The following is a 21,371-nucleotide window of genomic DNA, read 5'->3' as shown; positions in this document are numbered from 1 at the left end:
GACCACCCACGCCTCCTGAAGCAGCAGAAATGGGCCGGAGCAGCAGCTGTGGGGTGCAGGGTGCTGGAGTGGCCCCAACCTGGAGCAGCGAGGCCGGTCCACCTACGAAGCAGGGGCACCGCGGACCCCCTCCCCCCAGGAGGCAGGAGGCCCCCTAAGCTAGCTGACCCTGTGAACGTCCCCACTAAACACAACGAGCAGGTCCCTGAGGGCACAGAGACAGGGGACCACAGACCGGGAGACGGGAAGCTAAGCAGCAGGTAGGGGCCTGCGCAGCAATGTGGGAAGCGCCGCCTCGTCCCACTTCCCCAGGAGGCGGCGGATTGTGACAGTTCCCCGTCCTCCCATCAGCTGCCCCGTCCTCCCATCAGCTGCGGCGGTACGAGCCCGATGCCACGTTCCTGAGATCACAGGTGCTGGGAATCCAGCGGGGGCAGCTCGGGGGGCTGTTCAGGAACCTTCTTCTCTGAAGCAACTGCATCCTTCTGGTCACCGGCGGGAGCTGGGACAGGAGCGTCATCTAGAGATGAAGGGAGGAAAAGGTAGCACTAGACATCCCCATCCTCCTCCCTCAGACCCGGGGGTCCAGGCCCCCAGCCTCCTCCCTCAGACCCAGGGGTCCAGGCCCCTGGCCCCTCCTCCCTCAGACCCGGGAGTCCAGGCCCCCGGCCCCTCCTCCCTCAGACCCAGAGGTCCAGGCCCCCAGCCCCTCCTCCCTCAGACCCAGAGGTCCAGGCCCCCAGCGCTCCTTCTTCAGACCCAGGAGTCCAGGCCTCCAGTCCCTCCTCCTTCAGATCCAGGAGCCCAGGCCTCCCGCGCCCCCTCCCTCAGACCCAGGAGTCCAGGTCCCCAGCCCCTCCTCCCTCAGACCCGGGGGTCCAGGCCCCCAGCCCCTCCTCCCTCAGACCCAGGAGTCCAGGTCCCCAGCCCCTCCTCCCTCAGACCCGGGGGTCCAGGCCCCCGGCCCCTCCTCCCTCAGACCCGGAAGTCCAGCCCCCAGTCCTTCCCACTGCCTGGGGGCAGGGCCAGCACCTGTGTTGTGGGGCTGGAACTTGAGTTGTCCCTCGGGGCCAGGGGCTGGGGCGTTGTGGCCTTGTTGCTGCTGCTGCTGGTGCTGCTTCCTCTGTTCCATTTGCAGAACCGCCTGTGGGGGGTAAGGGGTGGGGGTTACACAGGCAAGAGGGTGTGAGTCTCCCCATCCTGCCAAGTGCTCACAGTCCTTTCTCTATGGGCCTTAGTTCTTCCTCATTGACAGTGGGGTTTAATAATAAAGACCCCGTTCAACGCCCCCTCGTCATGGCCCGGGTTGCACCTTGGGACAGAACAGAAAAGCCCTCCTTCAGCTCTTACTGGAATCTGCCCTTGTCCCCGCTTTTCCCACTTTCTCCCTCTTACAACCCCCTGCCCTTATCCAACATGGCAGCCACGGAGCTGTCAGGGCGGGACTTCCGCCCTCACTCAATATGGCGGCCGCCATAGGATGACCAATTAGTGATTAAACAGAGCCCGTAGGCTTCCCAGCGTCTGGACACACAGGCCCAGGGCCCCAGGGGCTCACCTGCTGCAGCTCTCGCTTCTGGGCCTCCAGGCGGCCCTGGGAGCGCCCCAGAGCCTCCGTCTCCTGGCTGAGGCGCTGGGCCTGGGCGTTCAGCTCGGCCTCCCGGGCCGCCAGCTCCTCCTCGAAGCGCCTCAGCTCCTCCTCCGTGTAGGCAGGGTGCATCTCCACCGTCTGTGGGGATGAGCCGTTAGCAGGGCCTCCGCGCAGGCCACCGCTGTTGGAGGGCTCCGCCCGTGGAGGGCTGGGAGGCTGGGAGGCCCGCCCTGGGCGGGCGGCAGGGACGAGTGGGACCGGGAGGGGCATGGAGACCAGGGAGAGCGGAGGACAGAGGGGCTGTGTGCGGGGGACAGACGCCAGAGAGAGGGGCCCAGTGCCTAAGAGCAGCGGCCTGGGGCTGGGAGAGACACGTCCTTACCTCCCAGCCCTCCCCGGTGTCCCCAAAGTCCTTCCTCTGGGTGGACACGAGGAACTCCTCCAGGGTCACAAGGCGGTCCTGGTTTGTGTCCACCTGGGGAGCCAGGGAAGGGTAAGACACGAAGCTGGGCCCCCTCCCCCTGGCTCCCACCCCCCTCCAGGCCCGGGTCCCCCCTCACATTCTTCATCACGTGCTCCCGCATGCGCAGCCGCTCCTCCTCCATCTCCCGCATGTCATCCTCCTCATTCTTTGGGTCATACACCTTCTCCAACTGCAGAGTCAAGCGGGAGGGAGGACATGTTGAGGTCACCTCTTTCCCAAGCTACTCCACCTCCCTACCCAAGCTGATGCCCATTAGTCCTTCGGGCACCCTGACATTCTTGGCAGCCTTTTTTCACTCTTTGCCCCTGGGGCTGCTGGGAGTTGTAGTTTTCCGTGAACTTGCCTCCAGGGCGGGCTAAGGAAGGACCACAGGGCTGATCTGGGCATCCCCTGCAGCCAGGGCTTCCCGGGGACACTCACCTCCTTGGTGAAGAGAGCCTCCAGCTCCTGCTCATCCAGGACACCATCACTGTTGATATCTGAGGGGAGACGACACATATCTCGGGGGACTGAGGATGGGGGTGGGTCAGGTCCCTGAGGGACCAGCTGGGGAAGGAATCTGGGCTGATACAGGATCTGTTCTAGAGGACAGGTAACAAGTCTCCAATGGTAGAATGGTGGCCTCCAGCTTTAGTGCCCCCCAGGCCTGCTGCTAGGACAGTCCATTCCCTTCTAACCAGGGCCCCAAGAATGGAGGAGATGAAGGTGGGACCGTTCTTGGGTCCGCTGTCATGCAGGAAGACTTGATCCCTAGGGAGTTAGGTTTAATAATAAAGACATGGGCCAGGATCCACCCTCTGCACAGGACCCCGGGGTTTCGGGGGCCTCCCCTCCCAGAGAGCCAGGCCAGGGCCAACTCCAGTTGCCAGAGGAGCGGCTCCCTGCCAATCCAGCTTATACAGCGCATGGGCTGTGCTCACTGTCTCCACCTCCTCTGCTCACTCAGATCAGCACCCGCACTCATCCTGCTGAGGTGGCCGGAACCCCTGACCCTGCAAAACCAGTGGTTAATTTTTAGTCCACGTCTAACTTGATTCTGCCTGTGGTTTCCAGAACATCATTCTCTCCTCTCCAGCTCCCCCTCTCTCCCTTGCTGGCTTCCTCTTCCTCCTGACTTCTACACCTTGGAACATCCACGGGCTCAGGCCCAGGGCCTTGTCTCTGTCTAATCTTCAAATCTGTTCAATAAGGGAGCCACTAGCCACATGGGCTGTTAAATTTAAATTGATTAATCTATATATATAAAAGCCTAAGCGAGCATTACAACCAAACAGCCAGAACGACCGGTCGACCAGTCGCTATGATGCACACTGACCACCAGGGGCCAGACGCTCAATGCAGGAGCTGCCCCCTGATGGTTAGTGCACTCCCACAGGGGGAGCGCCGCTCAGCCAGAAGCTGGGCTGCGGCAGTGCTACCAAACGGCAGTGGCATGCACAAAGGGCTGCGATGAGCATGAGCAACGTGGGCCCAGCTTGGGTTTCTCCCTGGCTGCCTGCCACTTGGCACACTGCTGCATCCCTAAGGGGATGTCCGACTGCCGGTTTAGGCCCAATCCCCGCAGCCTGGCCTGAGGAGATCGGGCCTAACCCGGCAGTCGGACATCCCCCGAGGGATCCCGGATTGCAAGAGGGTGCAGGCCAGGCTGAGGAACCCCTCTCCCTGTGCACGAATCTGTGCACTGAACCTCTAGTATTAAATAAGACTAAAATTTCAGTTTATTCCCCTGGCCAGGTAGCTCAGTTGGAGAGAGCGTCATCCTGATACGCCAAGGTTGCGGGTTCGATCCCCGGGTAGGGCACATACAAGAAACCATGGAATGCATAAATATGTGGATCAAGAAATCAGTATCTCTCGCTCTCTAAATTCAATAAATAAAAATTTAAACAAAAATTCAGCTTATCAGCTTACTTGCTACAAGTCAAATACTGAATAGCCCATATGTGGCTGGTGGGTGCCACCCAGGGGGCCCAGGACATGTTCCATCATTACAAAGAGAGTGCTGTTTATTTATTTATTTATTTTAAATATATTTTTATTGATCTCAGAGAGGAAGGGAGAAGGAGAGAGAGAGAGAGAAACATCAATGATGAGAAGGAATCACTGATCAGCTGCCTTCTGCACACCTCCTCCTACTGGGGACCGAGCCTGAACTGGGCATGTGCCCTTGATCAGAATTGAACCCGGGACCCTTCAGTCCGCAGGCCGACGCTCTATCCACTGAGCCAAACCGGCTAGGGTTAAAAAAATTTTTTATTGATTTTTAGAGAGAGGAAGGGAGAGGGAGTTAAACATCAATATGAGAGCGAGACTTTGATCAGCTGTCTCCTGCATGCCCCCTACTGGGGATGGAGCCCACAACACAGGCATGTGCCCTGACTGGGAATGGAACTGGCAACCTTCTGATGCCCACGACGAACCCCTAACCAACTGAGCCACAACGGCCAGGGCACAAAGAGGGTGCTACTGGCCGGCGCTTTCTTAGATGTTTCCTCCGGTCCCTCAGCTTTCGATGCCAGCCATAAGCGGCCTCCACACCTGAATATCCAACTGTCTTCTCTTCATCTCCATGCATGTGTCTACCAGGCATCTCTAATTCAACAGAAACCCCGTTCCCAATCTGCCCTCCCAAACATGCTTGCTCTTGCCATTTCAGTTTTCCCAGTTTCTCAGGCCAAATGCCTTGGAGTCACCCTTGACCCTTTTATTCCTTCATAACTCTAATCCAGTCCACCTGCAAGTCGTACTAGCTTGACCTTCAAGATGAATCCAGAAACTGACCACTCTTCCTTCTGGTGGCCCAGCCACCGGCATCTCGTGCTCTCTAAGTGGGCTCCTGGCTTTGGCCCTCACACCTACAGTCTGTCCTTGACACAGCAGCCAGATGGAGTCTGCCAACCTTTAAGGCAGAGGGTGTCAGTCTGCTGCTCAAAGCCCTTTTGGGGTGTCTCATGACAGAATAAAGTCCAAATTCCTTACACCAAGTCCACTCTTATTGTGTGTGCTTGCTGTTCCCTCCACATACAACACTCTTCCCCCAAATCTCTGCAAGCCACAGCCCCTCAATCACTGAGGTCTTTGTTCAAATCTCAGCTCTCTAGAACTGTGCTGTCCAACACAGCAGTCGCTAGCCACACGGGGCAAATTAATCCCAATCAGTAACCATCTAATTAAAAACTCATTTCCTCGACATTATGTCACAAAAAGACAAATGCTGTGTGATTTTACTTATTTGAGGTAGCTAGAGTAGTCAAATTCATAGAGACAGAAATAAGAATAGAGGGTTCCAGAAGCTGGGGGGAGGAGTAATGGAGAGTTATCTATTTTATAATAATAAAAGCATAATATGCTAATTAGACCGGACAGCCAAATGGCCTTCTGGACATCCTTCTGGACGACCTTCCAGATGAAGTGGGGCTGCAAGGGCTGAGGCAAGCCACCGCGGCTGTGAGGGCCGAGCCCCTTGCACTAATTTCATGCACTGAGCCTCTAGTACATATGTAAAAGGCTAAACACCGGCCAACCAGCTGACTGGCTGGTAGCTATGACACGCACTGACCACCAGGGGGCAGATTCGCAACACAGGAGCTGCCAAGCAACAGCAATTTTGCAGAGTGCCCTCTCCCACTCTGGGACCTCTCAGGGGATGTCAGGCTGCCGGTTTTGGCCCAATCCCCACAGGCCAGGCCAAGGGATCCCACAGGTGCACAAATCTATGCACCGGGCCTCTGATTAATAACGAGTTCTGATTTCACAAGGACGAAAAGGGTACTGGAGGCCAGTTACACAGCAATGGGAATGTACTTAACATACTGAACTGGACACTTAAAGATAGCTGAGAAGGGAAATTTTATGTTACGTGTATTTTACCAGACTCACAAGTCTTAAAAAATTTATCGACACTAAGGATCCAATTCCTTAGTTGTAAGAGCCACATTTCAAGTGCTGCATGGTCACGTGGGGCTGGTGGCTGCTGTACAAAGGCCATTTGAACACAGAGCATTTCCATCGGCGTGGAAGGTTCTACTAGACCAGTGGTCGGCAAACCGCGGCTCACGAGCCAAATGAGGCCCGCGAGCTGAGGTTTGCCGCTCTGTTGACTAACGAGTTTGCCAACCACTGTACTAGATAATGCTGGTCTAGAAAACCTTTCCTGACCAGGCTACCAAAAATTGTCATTCTAGGCTCTTAATCCTGTGGTCCTCATTTCCAAAGGTCAGAGCCTCAGAATTCAGCCTGGGTCTTAGGACACCCTCCCCACCTTACCATGCAGTATGAAGAAGGTCTTGGGGTTAAACCTGTTGGGGTCCAATCCATCCAGCTCCTCCCACACCTCCTTCAACTGGGCTTGGCTGCCCTGCGGAGGTAAGAGCGAGGGGCTCATGAGTAAGAAGTCTAGGTCCTATGGGATAAAGCTATTGAACCCTTTATGCCCCCATCTCTCAAAGTCATTCCCCTCAAGCACGAAAACTACAACTCCCAGAAGCCCCTGGGCAGAGGTAGGTACATTAAAAGGGACTCTTGCCTCAGGGTTTGCTGGGAGTTGTAGTTTTTCAGCTACATCCTTGCTTTGTGGAACTTAAGGAATTAGACATGGGGGTTGGGGGAGGACGACGGGGAAGGTGGGTACGAATGATGTTCCTTACAGGCACATTGACTTTGGGGTGCTCTCGGTGCCGTCGCTGTTGCTCTTCCAGCTTCCTCTCGGCCTCCTTTCGCTGCTCCTCTCCCAGCGACTCCAGGTAACGGCGTCTCTCGTGTTCCTTGAGCATCTCGTAGCGTTTGAACTCTTCGTGATGGGCTGCATCGTACTGGGCAAGGTCACGGGTGGCCTGGGGAAAGGCGGACAGTCACTCTCGTCCCACCTCTACGTCCAGGGTCAAATGTCCCACCTTCAAATGCCAGGCCGTTGACTCTGAACCTGGCCCAACCTCCACCCTGTCCTGGGTCACATGTGCTGATCTCACAGCACTTGGTCTCTGACCCACTCTTGTCCCATAACACAGCCTCTTTGTTCAAAAGAGATCAGGAGGGTTACTTTAACTCACCTCTTTCAAGACCCCCACAATGTCAAGATCTTGGAGGAATAAGTAATAAAAAAACCCCACACACGGTGTATTTAATATGAAAAGCAGCACAGCTTGGGGGTAAAGAAGATGAGGTCTCTAATTATTTTGCTCAGAATTCAAATGCAGGCTCTGCTGCTCTGCTGTGTGAACAAATCCCACTAACTGTGTGATCTTGGGCAATTAACTCAGCCTCTCTGTGACTCAATTTCTACCTCTGTGGAAATGGAGATAATAATACTACACAGAGTTGAATAGTGTCTCCCCCACACAAAAAAATTCATGTCCAGCCCAAGCTGGTTTGACTCAGTGGATAGAGCATCGGCCTGCGGACTGAAGGGTCCCAGGTTCGAATCCGGTCAAGGGCACATGCCTGGGTTGCGAGCTTGATCCCAAGTAGGGAGCGTGCAGGAGGCAGTCCATCATTGATTTTCTCTCACCATTGATGTTACTATCTCTCTCTCCCTCTCCCTCCATTCCTCTCTGAAATCAATAAAAATATATTGGGGAAAACACACACACACACACACACAAACTCATGTCCACCCAGAACCTCAGAACATGACCGTATTTGGATGTAGAATCTTTGCAGATGTAATCAGTTAAAATGAGGTCCTAATGGATTAGGATGGGCCCTAAATCCAATGATTGGTTTCTTTATAAGAAAGCTACAGAGGCCGAAACCGGTTTGGCTCAGTGGATAGAGCGTTGGCCTGCGGACTGAAGGGTCCCAGGTTCGATTCCGGTCAAGGGCATGTACCTTAGTTGCGGGCACATCCCCAGTAGGGGGTGTGCAAGAGGCAGCTGATTGATGTTTCTCTCTCATAGATGTTTCTAACTCTCTATCCCTCTCTCTTCCTCTCTGTAAAAAATCAATAAAATATATTTAAGAAAGCTACAGAGAAGTCCCAGAGAGACTTGGGGAGAACGCCATGGAGGCAGAGGCTGGAGTGATGTGTCTGCAAGCCAAGGAATGCTGGCAGCCTCCAGAAGCTGGAAGAGCAAGGGGCAGGTTTTCCCCAACAGCCTCTGAAGAGAGCACAGGCCTGCCGACACTTTGGCTGTGACTTAGTGATGCCAGTTTTGGACTTCTGGCCTCCAGAACTGTGAGAGGAGACATGTCTGCCGTTTTAAGCCACCGAGTCTGGAGCAATGTGTTACGGCAGCCTCCGGAAACTAGCACACCCAGGAAGACCCTTCTCGACCTCTGACCTACACTGACTAATACATTCGTGTTAAGCTGCTACGTTTGTGGTTGTTACATGGAAGCAACAGGAAGCTGACATAGCTGTTGTGTGGGGACTAGACAGTATAGCTGGGGTTCTCATCCTGGGACCACTGCGGCCCGCAGGAGACAATGGTCAGTGTCTAAGAATCATCCAGCCCCAAATGTCAAGAGGGCCGAGTTGGGAAACCCTGCTGGCGAGCATGAAGGCAGAAGCAAGGCGCCCAGTGAGGAAGCAGCGATGAGAGGCAGCCGACGGGAACTGAGACCGGGGGAATGACAGTGGGGCTGGAGCAAAGCGGACAGTTTCTCGAATATTCTGGAAACAAGAGCTGGGCTGAACTCAACTAGCCGCTGCTATTATCTTCATGGCCACTAGGTGGAGCTCCAGGAGGCCAGGAAAGCAAGGCCCAGGCCAGGCAGAGGGCTGTCCCCAGAGAAGGGCAGTGAGCAGGGAGAGGCCCCGGCATCCCTCCCAGGCTTGGCCTTTGCAATGGGCAGGGCTGCAGATCCCGTTTCTCAGAGCAGGATGTATGTGCTCCGGGGGCTGCTGTGACATCACCATCAACTGGGTGGCTGAAAACAATACACGTTTAGCATCCCACATCCCACAGGCGGGAGGCCAGAGGCCTGAAATGAGTTCCGCTGACTGAAGGTGTCGGAGGGCTGTGCTCCCTCCAGAGACTAGAGGAGAATCTGCTTCTTGGCCTTTTCCAGCTTCTAGAGCTGGAGCCATGCTGTGGCTCCTTCCTCCATCTTCAAAGCCAGCAGGGAGCGTCTGGCTGCAGGGTCACACGCAGCCGAGACCTGTCCTCACATCTCCCTCTTTCAAGGGCCCTTGTGATGAGACCCGGGGCCCACCTGGGTGACTCAGGATCAGCCCACCAGCTCAAGACCCTCAACGTAGTCACGTCTGCAAAATCCCTTTTGCCTGAAATGGTCACATATCCACAGGTTCCATGGAAGAGGGTGAGACATCCATTTTTTAAAAAAAATTATATATTTTATTGATTTTTTACAGAGAGGAAGAGAGGAATAGAGAGTTAGAAACATCGATCAGCTGCCTCCTGCACACCTCCTACTGGGGATGTGCCCGAAACCAAGGCACATGCCCTTGACCGGAATCGAACCCGGGACCCTTCAGTCCGCAGGCCAATGCTCTATCCACTGAGCCAAACCGGTCAGGGCCCTTTTTGTTTTTTTTTAAGATTAAAAAAAATATGTATTTTTTTGCCCTAACTGGTTTGGCTCAGTGGAAAGAGCATAGGCCCGTGGACTGAAGGGTCCCAGGTTCAATCCCAGTCAAGGGCATGTACCTTGGTTGCAGGCACATCCCCAGTGTGGGGCATGAAGGAGGCGGTTGATTGGTGTTTCTCTCTCATCAATGTTTCTAACTCTCTATCCCTCCCCCTTCCTTTCTGTAAAAAAATCAAGAAAAATAATATATATTATTTTATTGATTTCAGAGAGAAAGGGAGAGGGAGAGAGAGAGATAGAAACATCAATGATGAGAGAGAATGATTAATCAACTACCTCCTGCACGCCCCCATTGGGGATTGAACCCACAACCCGGGCATGTGCTCTGACTGGAAATTGAACCATGAACTCCCAGTTCATAGGTGACACCGAGCCATACCAGCTGGGCTTTTTTTTTTTAAGATTTTAAAAATACATATTATATATATATATATAATATATATATATTATATATATATATTTTAATGATTTCAGAGAGAAGGAAGAAGGAGAGATAGAAATATTGATAATGAGAGAGACTCATTGATCAGCTGCCTCTTGCAGGCCCCACACTGGGATCGAGCCTGCAACCCGGGCATGTGACCTGACCAGGAATCAAACTGGCAGCCCTTCAGTGTGCAGGACGACGCCCAACCAGCTGAGCTACGCCAGCCAGGCCGGGTGGCACATGTTTGGTGAGGGCCATTACTCTGCCTCCCACAAGGGCACAAAAGGAACAGCCCCACCCCAAGCCACACGGCAAAGACAGAGCCGAGGAGGGATTTGAGACCAGGTCTTGGTGGAACTGAGCCCCTGCTGCTGCCTACGCCTCTGCTTTCCTGCGGAGACTCTGGGAAGGGATTTTAGACTCCCCCAGGCCCCCGTCAGCTGCCGACCTCAGGGAACGCCAGGCAGAGGTGAGCGGGCTTGCGTCCCGGGCTCTGTTCCCCTCTCCCCCTCCGCAAAGCTCCCTCAGTCCTCTGGCTGTAGCTCCCCCCTCACGCTACCGTCTGGATCAGCAGCTCCAGGTCTCGGGCCTCAAACGTGTGCTGATTCTGAGGATCCAGGTGCTCAAACTGCTTCAGGAGGCCCAGGTGATCCAACTGTACATCTGGATGAGGGGAAAGAAGGGAAAAAACCCAACTCAGAGAATGTTCTTGCTTTCAAAACCCCTACCCTGGCCCTCTCCGGTTTGGCTCAGTGGATAGAGCGTAAGCCTGCGGACTGAAGGGTCCCAGGTTCGATTCCGGTCAAGGGCATGTACCTTGGCTGTGGGCACATCCCCAGTAGGGAGTGTGCAAGAGGCAGCTGATCGATGTTTCTCTCTCATCGATGTTTCTAACTCTCTATCCCTCTCCCTTCCTCTCTGTAAAAAATCAATAAAATATATATATTTTTAAAAATCCCTACCCTGGGCCAGATGTGCTCTAAACGAGGCCACAGAGGGCTCTGAGGAAGCCCAGAGGGCAGCCTGATTGAACCGGGGGCAATCAGGAGGGCTTCCTGGAGGAGGTGACGCCACCAGTGAGTGTCATGCTTCCGACAATAATAACCATAACAACAACCGACATGTATGAGGACTTCCCAAATGCCAGGCCCAGCTCTACACACATTAACTATATGAATGCATTAACTTTCCACAAGTATCTTACAACAGAGGTCCTATGGTTTCCCATGTTATGAATGCAAAAACTGAGGCCCCAAGAGGGGAAGTGGCCTGTCTCAGTCACCATCTAGGAAGTGGCAGAGTGAGGGTTAGACCCAGCCGCTGGGCTCCGGAGCGCATGCACTCAACCTGTTACAAGTTGAATTGTGGGCCCTAAAATTCATCTGCTGATGTCCTAACCCGTGACCTCAGGATGTGACCTTATTTGGAGAGAAGGCTTTTACAGAGTCGAGGCAGTGACAGCGAGGTCATTAGCATGGACTCAAATCCAGTATGGCTGGTAGCCTTAAAAAAAAAAAAAAAAGAGCCCTAACTGGTTTGGCTCAGTGGATAGAGCATCGGCCTGCGGACTGAAGGGTCCCTGGTTTGATTCTGGCCAAGGGCACATGCCCAGGTTGTGGGCTTGGTCCCCAGTAGGGGGCGTGCAGGAGGTAGCCAATCAATGATTCTCTCATCATTGATGTTTCTCTTCTCTCTCTCTCCCTCTCCCTTCCTCTCTAAAATCAATAAAATATATATATATATATTTTAAAATATATATATATATTTATTGACATCAAAGAGGAAGGGAAATGGAGAGAGAGATAGAAACATCAATGATGAGAGAGAATCATTGATTGGATGCCTCCTGCATGCCCCCCACTGGGGATCGAGCCCACAACCCGGGCATGTGCCCTTGGCCAGAATCGAACCAGGGACCCTTCAGTCTGCAGGCCGACGCTCTATCCACTGAGCCCAACTGGCTAGGGCTGGGGAGCTATTTTGAGTGGTCGAAGGGACAAAGTCTAGGGCGTGGTGCCTGGGACATAACAAGCAGAGTGTGTCCAGGGGACATTTCCCTCGTTAGTGACGGGGACATCTCAGTGACCAGAAGGCGAAGCAGACTCTGACACTGTAATAACGAACCAGCAGGGCAGAGAGGGCGTGGCGGTCACACAGAGGAGGCCGGGGTCGAGCCTGTCTGCTCACCTTCCCGCTCCAGCACACAGTAGGACTCAAGACCTGTTTGGTCTATGGATAAATGGAGTCAGGCAGAAATAAAAACCAAGGCCAGCTCTCCCACGGGCCCTTAGCACCATCCGCTAACGCACAGAACCCCCATCTGTCACACAGGAGCCTCCCGGGGTGTCAGGAGATGAAAGAAGCGACAGGTGAATCTCAATACAGAAGCCATGTCCTGCCTGCCCGGCTGGTGTGGCTCAGTGGTTGAGCGTCCACCCAGGAACCAAGAGGTCGCAGGTTCGATTCCTGGTCGGAGCACATACCCAGGTTGTGGGCTTGATCCCCCCCGGGCGGGGAGGGGCATGCAGGAGGCAGCCAATTGATGACTTCCTCTCTCAGCAATGTTTCTATCTCTCTTTCCCTCTCCCTTCCTCCCTCTCTAAAAATAAATACAAATAAAAATATATTAAAAAAAAGAGTCATGTCCTTATACTTCGTGATGGGCCGAAACGTGTCCCAGCAGCACCAGAGCACACCACAAACTGACAATAAGTGAACAGTAGCCAGATGTCCATCGAGTGATGGGTGGATAACCCAGCGCGGGAGACCCACACGGTGGAATATTACTCGGCCCTGAACAGGAACCAAGCACTGAGCCCTGGAACAAAGTGGACGAACCTTGGAAATATGATGCAAAGGGAAATAGGGAAATAGACAAAAGGTCACCTATCGCGTGACTCATTTACATGAAACGTCCAGAACAGGCAAATCCACAGAGACAGGAAGGAGTGGTTGGCGGGGCTGGGTGGGGGGATTAGGAGGTGATGGTTAAAGGAGACAGGTTTCCTTTTGGGGTGACGGCAATATTCTAAGGTTGACTCTGGTGATGGTTGCACATCCCTGTGACTATACTAAAGCCACTGAGTCATATACTTTAAATGGGTAACTTGTATGATAGATGAATGACCTATATATATAAAAGTCTAAGTGACCATCAGACCATTCGACCATTCGCCTGGTAGCTATGCCGTGCAATGACCACGAGGGGCAGACGCTCCAACCAGTAGGGAGAGAGCCTGATTCCTCGCAGAATCAGCCGTGGTTAGGTCGCTGCTGGGGCACTGTCGGCCCCAAATTTGTTTCACCCGCTCCCCGGACCCAGAGAGGAGGGAGCCCTCTCACAACCCAGGACCCCTCAGGGGATGTCGGAGAGCCGGTTTTGGCCCATTCCCCGCAGGCCAGGCTCAGGGATCCCACCTGTGCACGAATCCATGCACTGGGCCTCTAGTATCTCAATAAAGCCATTTAAAAGAAACAGCAGGGTCTAGACACACTTCGACAAACCACATCTAGGAGTGTTAGAAATAGGCTGGGATTTGGAATCTAAACCCAAACCTTTCTCTTCCACACACACTTTCTTTTCTTTTATCCAAGTAATTAGACAACAAAGTATAGCCTCAGATATAAATGCCAGCAAATTAGGATCATCCTAGCGGGGCTGCGGGGGAGGGAGGTTACTAATCAAAGGAAAATACGTAGTGGAACCCGTTAGCCGTCCTGAGCCGGTCACGGGGCCGTGGTCATGCAGGCAGATGTCACTGTTCTGAGGAAGATCACACTGAAATATGTGGGCGTAAAGGGAGATGGTGGCCGCAAGGAACTGGCAAATGTGAATGAAAGGCAAGTGGAGCAAATGTTAACAATGAGGATCTGGGTTAAGGGTATTCAGGAGATTTTTGCTGCTTTTCTTGCAACTTTTTGTAAGTTTGAAGTTACATCAAAAAATTTTTGTTTTTGGTTCATCCTCACCCAAGGATATTTTCTCCATTGGTCTTAGAGAGGGTGAGACGGAGGAAGGGAGGGGCAGAGAAAGAGAGAGAGGAGGGAGAGAAACATCGATGTGAGAGAGACACATTAATTGGTTGCTTCCTGCACATGCCCCGACCAGGGCTGGGGATCAAACCTGCCCCTGACCAGGAATTGAACCTGCGACCCTTCAGTGTGTGAGCCAATGCTCTAACCACAACAGCCAGGGCTGAAGTTACATAAAAAATTTAAACAACCATGGTTTTTTAAATCCTCCTATATAATAAAAGCCTAATATGCTAAGTGTCCGGTCATCCAGTCGGCCGTTCAACCAATCAAAGTGTAATATGCTAATGATATGCTAAGGCTGCTCAACTGCTCGCTATGATGTGCACTGACCACCAGGGGGCAGACACTCCAATTGGTACATTAGCTTGCTGCTGGGGGGACTGAGTGAGAGGGCCAGACATGCCCTGGCTCTCCCTCGGTCCCTCCCTGGTTGGCAAACTCCTGAATCCCTCCCTGGCCCCAACTGTGCACCGGTGGGGTCCCTCGGCCTGGCCTGTGCCCTCTCGCAATCTGGGAACCCTCAGGAGATGTCAGAGTGCCAGTGTCAGCCCGGTCCCGCAGTCCAGGCTGAGGGATCGCACTGGTGCACGAATTGTGCACCGGGCCTCTAGCATAAGAATAAAACCCCCAAACAGAAAAACAACCAGCCAATAACAGTTATTGTTCTGGGAAGAACAATACATTGATATTCTATCAGTCTTCCATGCACTTTATCAGGAGGCCCCACTGCCCAGTACAAAACCATCCAGAAGCCCAGGATGGAGGTGGCCCTGCCCCCCAGCCCCACCCCTGCTCACTGGCCCTGCCCCCCAGCCCCACCCCTGCTCACTGGACCCTGCCCCCCAGCCCCACCCCTGCTCACTGGACCCTGCCCCCCAGCCCCACCCCTGCTCACTGGGCCCTGCCCCCCCAGCCCCAGCCCTGCTTACTGGGCTCCTGCTCTGCATCCATCTTGGCCTTGAGCAGCATCCGAAGCCGCGACACCTCCTGCCGCTTGAGCTCGTCCAGCTTGGTGCGGACATGATGGCTGACAAAGTCCAGCTCCCGGCTCAGCTTCCCGCTCTGGCCGGAGAGTGAGGGGACACTGGTCAGGCTGGGGCCCAGGCGGGGCCCTGTCTCTGGCCTCCCGAGACCAGGCCCCAGCCCCTCAGCTTGGCATTCGTGGCCCCGCCCACTCCTGTAGCCCCGCCTCCTGTCACTCATCCGATCACACTCTTGGTTCCAGCGACTCTCACTGGGTGTCGGACCCCACGCTCACGGCCCTTTCCACCTCCGGGCCTTTGCACATGCTGGGCTCTCTGCGGGAAGCTCTCCCACCGCTGCTTCCCACACCGGACAGACCCTCGCTGTCCTGCAAGCTCCAAGCAGATGGCACCTCCCTTGGGAAGAATCCCCCCAACAACCCTCTCAGCCCTGCCACACACACACACATGCACACACACATACATGCACAAACACGTACATATGCATGCACACACACAAGAAACGTACACACACACACACACACTGTGCTGAGCGGGATGCCTTCGCTGAGCTGCCTCCATTACCACTAGGATTATGTCTGTTTCTCAATCAGAGCCCCCAGGCCTCTCCAAAGACCCCAGGACAGGATTCCGGGGCTCGGCACTCACCCACCGCCCCAGCCCCGTCAGCTGGTCTTTGTCAGTTACAAGGACCCGCCAGCAGCTGAACGTACCAGAAGCTTGGTTTGCACACACAGTTCCTACCGTCTGTCTGAAATATCACGGCCCCCATCCCACCCCCGCCCATTTCACCTTCTAAACCACCACACCCCCCATTTCACCTTCTAAACCACCACACCCCCCATTTCACCTTCTAAACCACCACACCCCCCATTTCACCTTCTAAACCACCACACCCCCATTTCACCTTCTATACCACCACACCCCCCATTTCACCTTCTAAACCACCACACCCCCCATTTCACCTTCTAAACCACCACACCCCCTCTCAGCATCCACCCTCACCGGGGTGTCCTTCCCCTGGAGGTGACCTCCCGCTTGTCAGACCGGATGGGCCCGCTTTGGGGCTTCCCCCGCGCCCTCGCTAAACTACCGCTGGGATCTCGGATGGGCTCCTGTCACTCGTGACTCACGTGGGTCGCTCGAGCCCTCTTGGGGCGCGTGGCCCTGGCCCATCAGCAGGGCAAGGCGAGCAGAGTCTCTGAGCCAAGCTCTGCGCTGGGGCCCCTGGGCCTGTCCTCTAGGGCTGCCCACAGCCCATGCTCCAGGCCAAGAGTGAGGCCCAGGACAGGCCACGGGCCCAAGGCCCCTCAGTGAGGCTGGGCGGCCAGGGCCCCCTCCCCCATGCCCGGTCCTCCCCCCCCTCCCCCGGCTGGGCCTCAGCAATGGGCTCAGACCATCGCTGCCGTCAGTGCGGACATTCCCGCAGGTTCAGGTTCGCGATGTGCCTGGCCAGGCACTTGGGGGAATTATCGCTGATTTGCACAACCACCCTCACCACGGGGACACGGTTAGCAGCCTCCGTGTTCTGAGAAGGAAAGTGAGGCACACGGGGTGCAGCACTGACCCCGGGAGCGTGGCGGGGGGGAAGGGGGCCTGGGGTTGGAACCCGGCACCTGCCCACCCCAGAACCTGCCCGCCCAAGTGGCCTCTTGTGCCTCGGTTTCCCCAGCTGGGCAGTGGGAGGGGTTGGGCTCAACTGTCTCTGCTTTTACTTGTTTCTCCTCAGGGGCAGAGTGGATAAGGACAGACAAGAGCCCCAGGAATGCTGGGAGGTTTTTTGGGGGGAGCAGGGCTGCCTCCCCACCAGTTTCAGGTCCTGGGGCCTCTCCTGGGCCCAAGTTTTGGAGAACTTGGGGTGTCTCCTCTAGAAGGGACATTTAAAAATATATATTTTATTGATTTTTTACAGAGAGGAAGGGAGAGGGATAGAGAGTTAGAAACATCGATGAGAGAGAAACATCGATCAGCTGCCTCCTGCACACCCCCTACTGGGGATGTGCCTGCAGCCAAGGTACATGCCCTTGACCGGAATCGAACCTGGGACCCTTCAGTCCGCAGGCCGACACTCTATCCAAGGAGCCAAACCGGCTAGGGTGGGACATTTAAAAAATATATATATTTTTATTGATTTCCGAGAGAAGGGAGAGGGAGAGAGAAACATCAGTGATGAGAGAGAATCACTGATCGGCTGCCTCCTGCACACCCACACCGGGCATCAAGCCCGAAACCTGGGCATGTGCCCTGACCGGGAATGGAACCGTGACCTCCTGGTTCATAGGTCGACGCTCAACCACTGAGTCACATGGGCCGGGCAGAAGGGACATTCTGACAGCACCCAGGGATGCTGGGAGTGGTGGGATGGGGAGACAGAGCGGGGCAGGGACTTGGGACACTGCCTGGGGGAGGGACAGGACGTGGGCTCAGGGGGTGAGACCAGGGCCCACAGGAAGGACAAACACTGCTCTCAGGACCTCAGCATTCTCTTCTGAGTCACAAAGTAACTCAGCCCTAACCGGTTTGGCTCGGTGAATAGCGCATCGGCCTGCAGACTGAAGGAGCCCAGGTTCGATTCCAGTCAAGGGCATGTACCTTGGTTGTGGGCACATCCCCAGTAGGAGGTGTGCAGGGCGGATCCTCCTCATGCAGAAAGCACTGTGCTCAGTGCTGAGCGCTCACGCACTCACTAAGGAGGATGCCTACTGTGGCTGCCGAAACCCTGTACAAGTCTAACCTGGGATAAACCAAACCCGAACCCCAGGGGGTGGGTCCTGTTATACCCCATTTTACAGACGGGGAAACTGAGGCACGGCAAGGGGTGGTCACATCGCTGGTAAGTGGCAGAGCTGAGGCTGGGAGCCTGCGACACCCGCCCCGGCGCCTAACCACACACTCTGTGCTCCCCAAGTCCCTTCCCAGGTGTGTGAGGGCTGGAGCCACGTGGCCCCTTTAAGGAACCCGGTCCGCCCCAACACTCTGCCCTCTGAGCCCGCCGCCTCCGGCCCCTCGCGCCCAGCCGCACCTTGATGTCCTCGGCGTTGGCGGCCTGCAGCTTCTCTCGGAAGTGCCCGTCCGTCTCCAGCACGTTGATGACCTCCTGGAGGTAGCGGTGGTAGTACAGACCCGTGTCCTGAGGTCAAGATGGACAGAGCCGCTCAGTCCCCACCCGAGGGTGCGGCCCACACCCTGCTCCCCGAGGCCTCTGCGGAGGGACCTAGGATGCCCCCACTTGGAGCAGGAGGCTCGCCCCCTGGATAAAGGCTCTGCAGCCAGCAGAGGGGTCCTAACCCCCATCTGCTCTGTAACCCCGGGAACCTGCTGCCCTCCAGGCCCCAGCTCTCACCTCTGCCCAGGTCTGTAGTGGAGACAAAACGTGTGTCACAAGGGCCAACAGCCCAACACCGCTCATAGCGTGGGGCTTACCGAGCAGACACACTGGTACTTACTGGCGAGCCGAGAACATTCATTCATTCATTCATTCAATTAGCATCCACTGAGCCCCTGCCACGTGGCAGGTGCTGCTATAGGGGATACAGCAAGTGAATAAGACCGGAAGCTCTGGGCTCCTGGCCCCACTTCTCAGAGCTGCGCAGAACAGAAAAGGAGATCGACAGCCCGGCAGGATGATAAGGATGCAGAAGACAATCCGTCTGCTCTAGCTCTCACTACATCAGCTGAGGAGCACACAGTAGGTGCTTAATACAAGGTAAGCGAATCACCCAGCTATGCCACTCTGGGTGCAGTCTTTCCTATTGTTGCTAAAACAAAGTATCACAACGTGTGCTTAGAGCAACACATTGGTTTCTCTCTCATTGATGTTTCTAACTCTCTATCCCTGTCCCTCTGCCTTCCTCTCTGTAAAAAGTCAATAAAATATATTTTGGAAAAAAAAAAAAAGATGCCAACTCAGTCACACCTGGGAACACGCTTTTGCCACAGGAGGTAATATATTCACAGGCTCAAGGGATTAGGGCGGGGACATCTTTGGGGACCATTTTTCAGCCAAACACAGTGGGGTGACATCTTGTTAGGACTGCCAGGATGCCTCAGCGTCCTGTGTTTTTACTTGCTAAGTCTGGCAATCTTAGTCCTTGAACAAGTTACTTAATCCCTCTGTGCCTCAGTTTCCTCATCCACCTGTTGCTGTTGATGTCTATAACATTCTGTGCTTTCCACTAGTCTCAGTGTACATTCTCTACCATGGCCCACAAGGCCCCACATGTCCTGCCTCGGCCCCTCTCTTGCTCACTCAGCTCCAGCCACACTGGCTTTTCACACCTCACAGCCTTTGCCCAGGCTACTCCCTCTGCCCAGAATCGGAGGTCCCTCCCTGAACTTCAGATCTCACCTCAATGGCCACCACTCCTCGTGTCCGTTCTCAGCAGCCCAGCGAGCTAGGCTGGCCTGCGACGGGACTGGGCTTGCGTTAGCCCTGTGCTTGGCTCATAGAAGATGCTCAAGACATGTGTGGAGTGAATGAGGAAAAGGGTGCCTGCAGAGAGCGGCTATAGGGTTAAGCCTCCGACTGACCTGTTGGCAAAGCCACAAACAAGTCCCCAGCTTAGAGGGCACAGCCCGCTTAGCATAATTAAGCTTGACCTTATGATGCTCCCGAGATCCTATCTGGGTAGCTAACGGGCTGTGGGAGGTGCAGCAAGTGCTGCCAAAACAAGTGAAACTCACAAGAACATTGTAACTATGGTGGCCTCTACCTTGTTTACCTCTGGCTATAAAATAAAGGCTCAGCTTGCCGTCTGGATCTCTCTCTGTAGCCTTAGCCAGGCATAGGAGATCCACCTAGACCCAGCTTATTCTGTCTTTTCTTCAATCCTTCGCCCCCCCCTCCTCAGGCTCGCCGAACCCCTGGCTGGGCTGGCACGGCACAGGTACCCTTCTGTGTCTGCCAAGATTTCCCTGGGCAGAAGCCTCAGTCACTGGGTGGGGACCCGCCACAGGAGCCTGGCACAATCTGTTCCGGAGATAGTGACAGGCCGGTTCCTGGTGGGAGGAGGATTCCGGTCATAAATCAGGGCCCTGGCCTTGAGGAAATCGGTCAAGTTCCAAGTACCAAACGCCCTAAGAGCAAAGGTTTCACAGTGTTGGGTACAAACCTACTGGGATTACTTAACGGAGCGGTTCCTAAGCCCCTTTGTCATTTGAACTACAACTCCCAGGAGCTCCAGGAAGTGAGCACTGCCCAGTTAGCTAACAACACAACACCTGTTTAAGGTGCCACTGGGAAATGTAGTTCTCTTGTTCCAATTCCTGCTTGAGGAGAGGGGAGTCTTAAAAAACACACAAACCAACACTCCCCAAAACAGAGAGGTTTAGGTGTGTGTGTAGCGGGGGAGAGGGGGAGGTGATGCCTAATTTTCACTTAACATCTGGTCTGATTTCCCACAGTTCAGAGTCAGGGACTTGGACATCTGCTCCCTCCGCCCGCGCCCCCCGCACCCGCCCCGCTCGCCCCAGTTTTTCACCACGTCAAAGCCCGGGGACTACAAAGAATGGCCGGCCAACTCCACGCCGTGTCCGTGGGCGGGGGGGGGGGGGGGGGGGGAGTATCCACCCGGGGCCACGGGTCCGCGGGACTGGCGTACCCCTGCAAACACCTGGCTGGGGAGCAGGACAGGGCCACTCACGGGGCTCTCGGTCGCGGGGCTCCCCTCCTTGGGCGCCCCCCGCTCCAGGGGCACGGCCAGGACGGCGCGGAGCAGCAGCAGCGGTGGCAGCAGGAGGGCTGCGCGGGGCCCAGAGGGAGGCATGGCGGCGTGACCTGTGCGGGCGGAGAGTGGAGAATGTCTGTCCCAAGCCTCCTCCTTCCCTGGATCCAGAAGTCAGGCCCCCAGCACCGCACGCTCTTCTCCCTTCCAAGAGTCGAGAACCAAAGCGTCTCGTTTTCCGGGACCCAACATCCCGAGCCTCCGGCCTTTCCTTCCTTAAACCCAGGAGTCCGGGCTCCCTGCAGCCTCTTCGCTCACTGACTCGGGAATCCGGGATTTCAAGTCTGGGTCCCCCAAGCCCCCAGCCCCCTTTTTTTATCCTAGGATCTAGGAGAGCTGGTGCCCAGCTCGTCTCCCTCCGGGACTCAGCCTCCAGCCCTCTAGTCCTCCACCTCCCCTCCTTCCCCGGACCCAGGAGTCCAGAGATCCCAGCCCCTCACCTCTCCTTCACCGCAGAGGGCGTTTTCCCGGGCTGGGACCTCCGCTGCGTTCTAGGCGATTTTCCCCAGGCCACGCCCACTTTTCCGCAAAAGACCCGCCTTCGGCTATCTGATTGGTCCACGTTGGCTCCCGCCCGCTT

The 21,371-nt window shown here is 55.1% G+C and overlaps 1 protein-coding gene across 3 annotated transcripts; it reads right to left on the bottom strand.

The window, feature by feature from the left end:
- Nucleotides 1–359: 359 nt before the first annotated feature.
- Nucleotides 360–21,310, bottom strand: NUCB1 (nucleobindin 1). Of its 3 annotated transcripts, none has more exons than XM_054710624.1 (13): nucleotides 21,232–21,310; nucleotides 20,669–20,844; nucleotides 18,091–18,198; nucleotides 15,015–15,147; nucleotides 10,610–10,713; nucleotides 6,722–6,907; nucleotides 6,342–6,432; nucleotides 2,496–2,554; nucleotides 2,152–2,244; nucleotides 1,974–2,066; nucleotides 1,559–1,729; nucleotides 1,033–1,144; nucleotides 360–520 (listed from the first exon to the last, which is right to left on the bottom strand). In XM_054710624.1, the coding sequence occupies exons 2-13, from the start codon at nucleotides 20,831–20,833 to the stop codon at nucleotides 408–410; spliced, it is 1,428 nt and encodes a 475-aa protein (XP_054566599.1). In that variant the 5' UTR covers nucleotides 20,834–20,844; nucleotides 21,232–21,310; the 3' UTR covers nucleotides 360–407. The 3 variants fall into 3 exon arrangements, with proteins under 3 accessions (XP_054566599.1, XP_054566600.1, XP_054566601.1); XM_054710625.1 differs by having other exon boundaries at nucleotides 20,681–20,844; XM_054710626.1 differs by having other exon boundaries at nucleotides 20,711–20,844.
- Between the last annotated feature and the right edge of the window lie 61 nt (nucleotides 21,311–21,371).

The sequence above is a fragment of the Eptesicus fuscus genome, chromosome 21 (genome assembly GCF_027574615.1).
Source record: "Eptesicus fuscus isolate TK198812 chromosome 21, DD_ASM_mEF_20220401, whole genome shotgun sequence".
NCBI lineage: Eukaryota > Metazoa > Chordata > Mammalia > Chiroptera > Vespertilionidae > Eptesicus > Eptesicus fuscus.
This window is presented reverse-complemented; position numbering and strand designations above follow the sequence as displayed.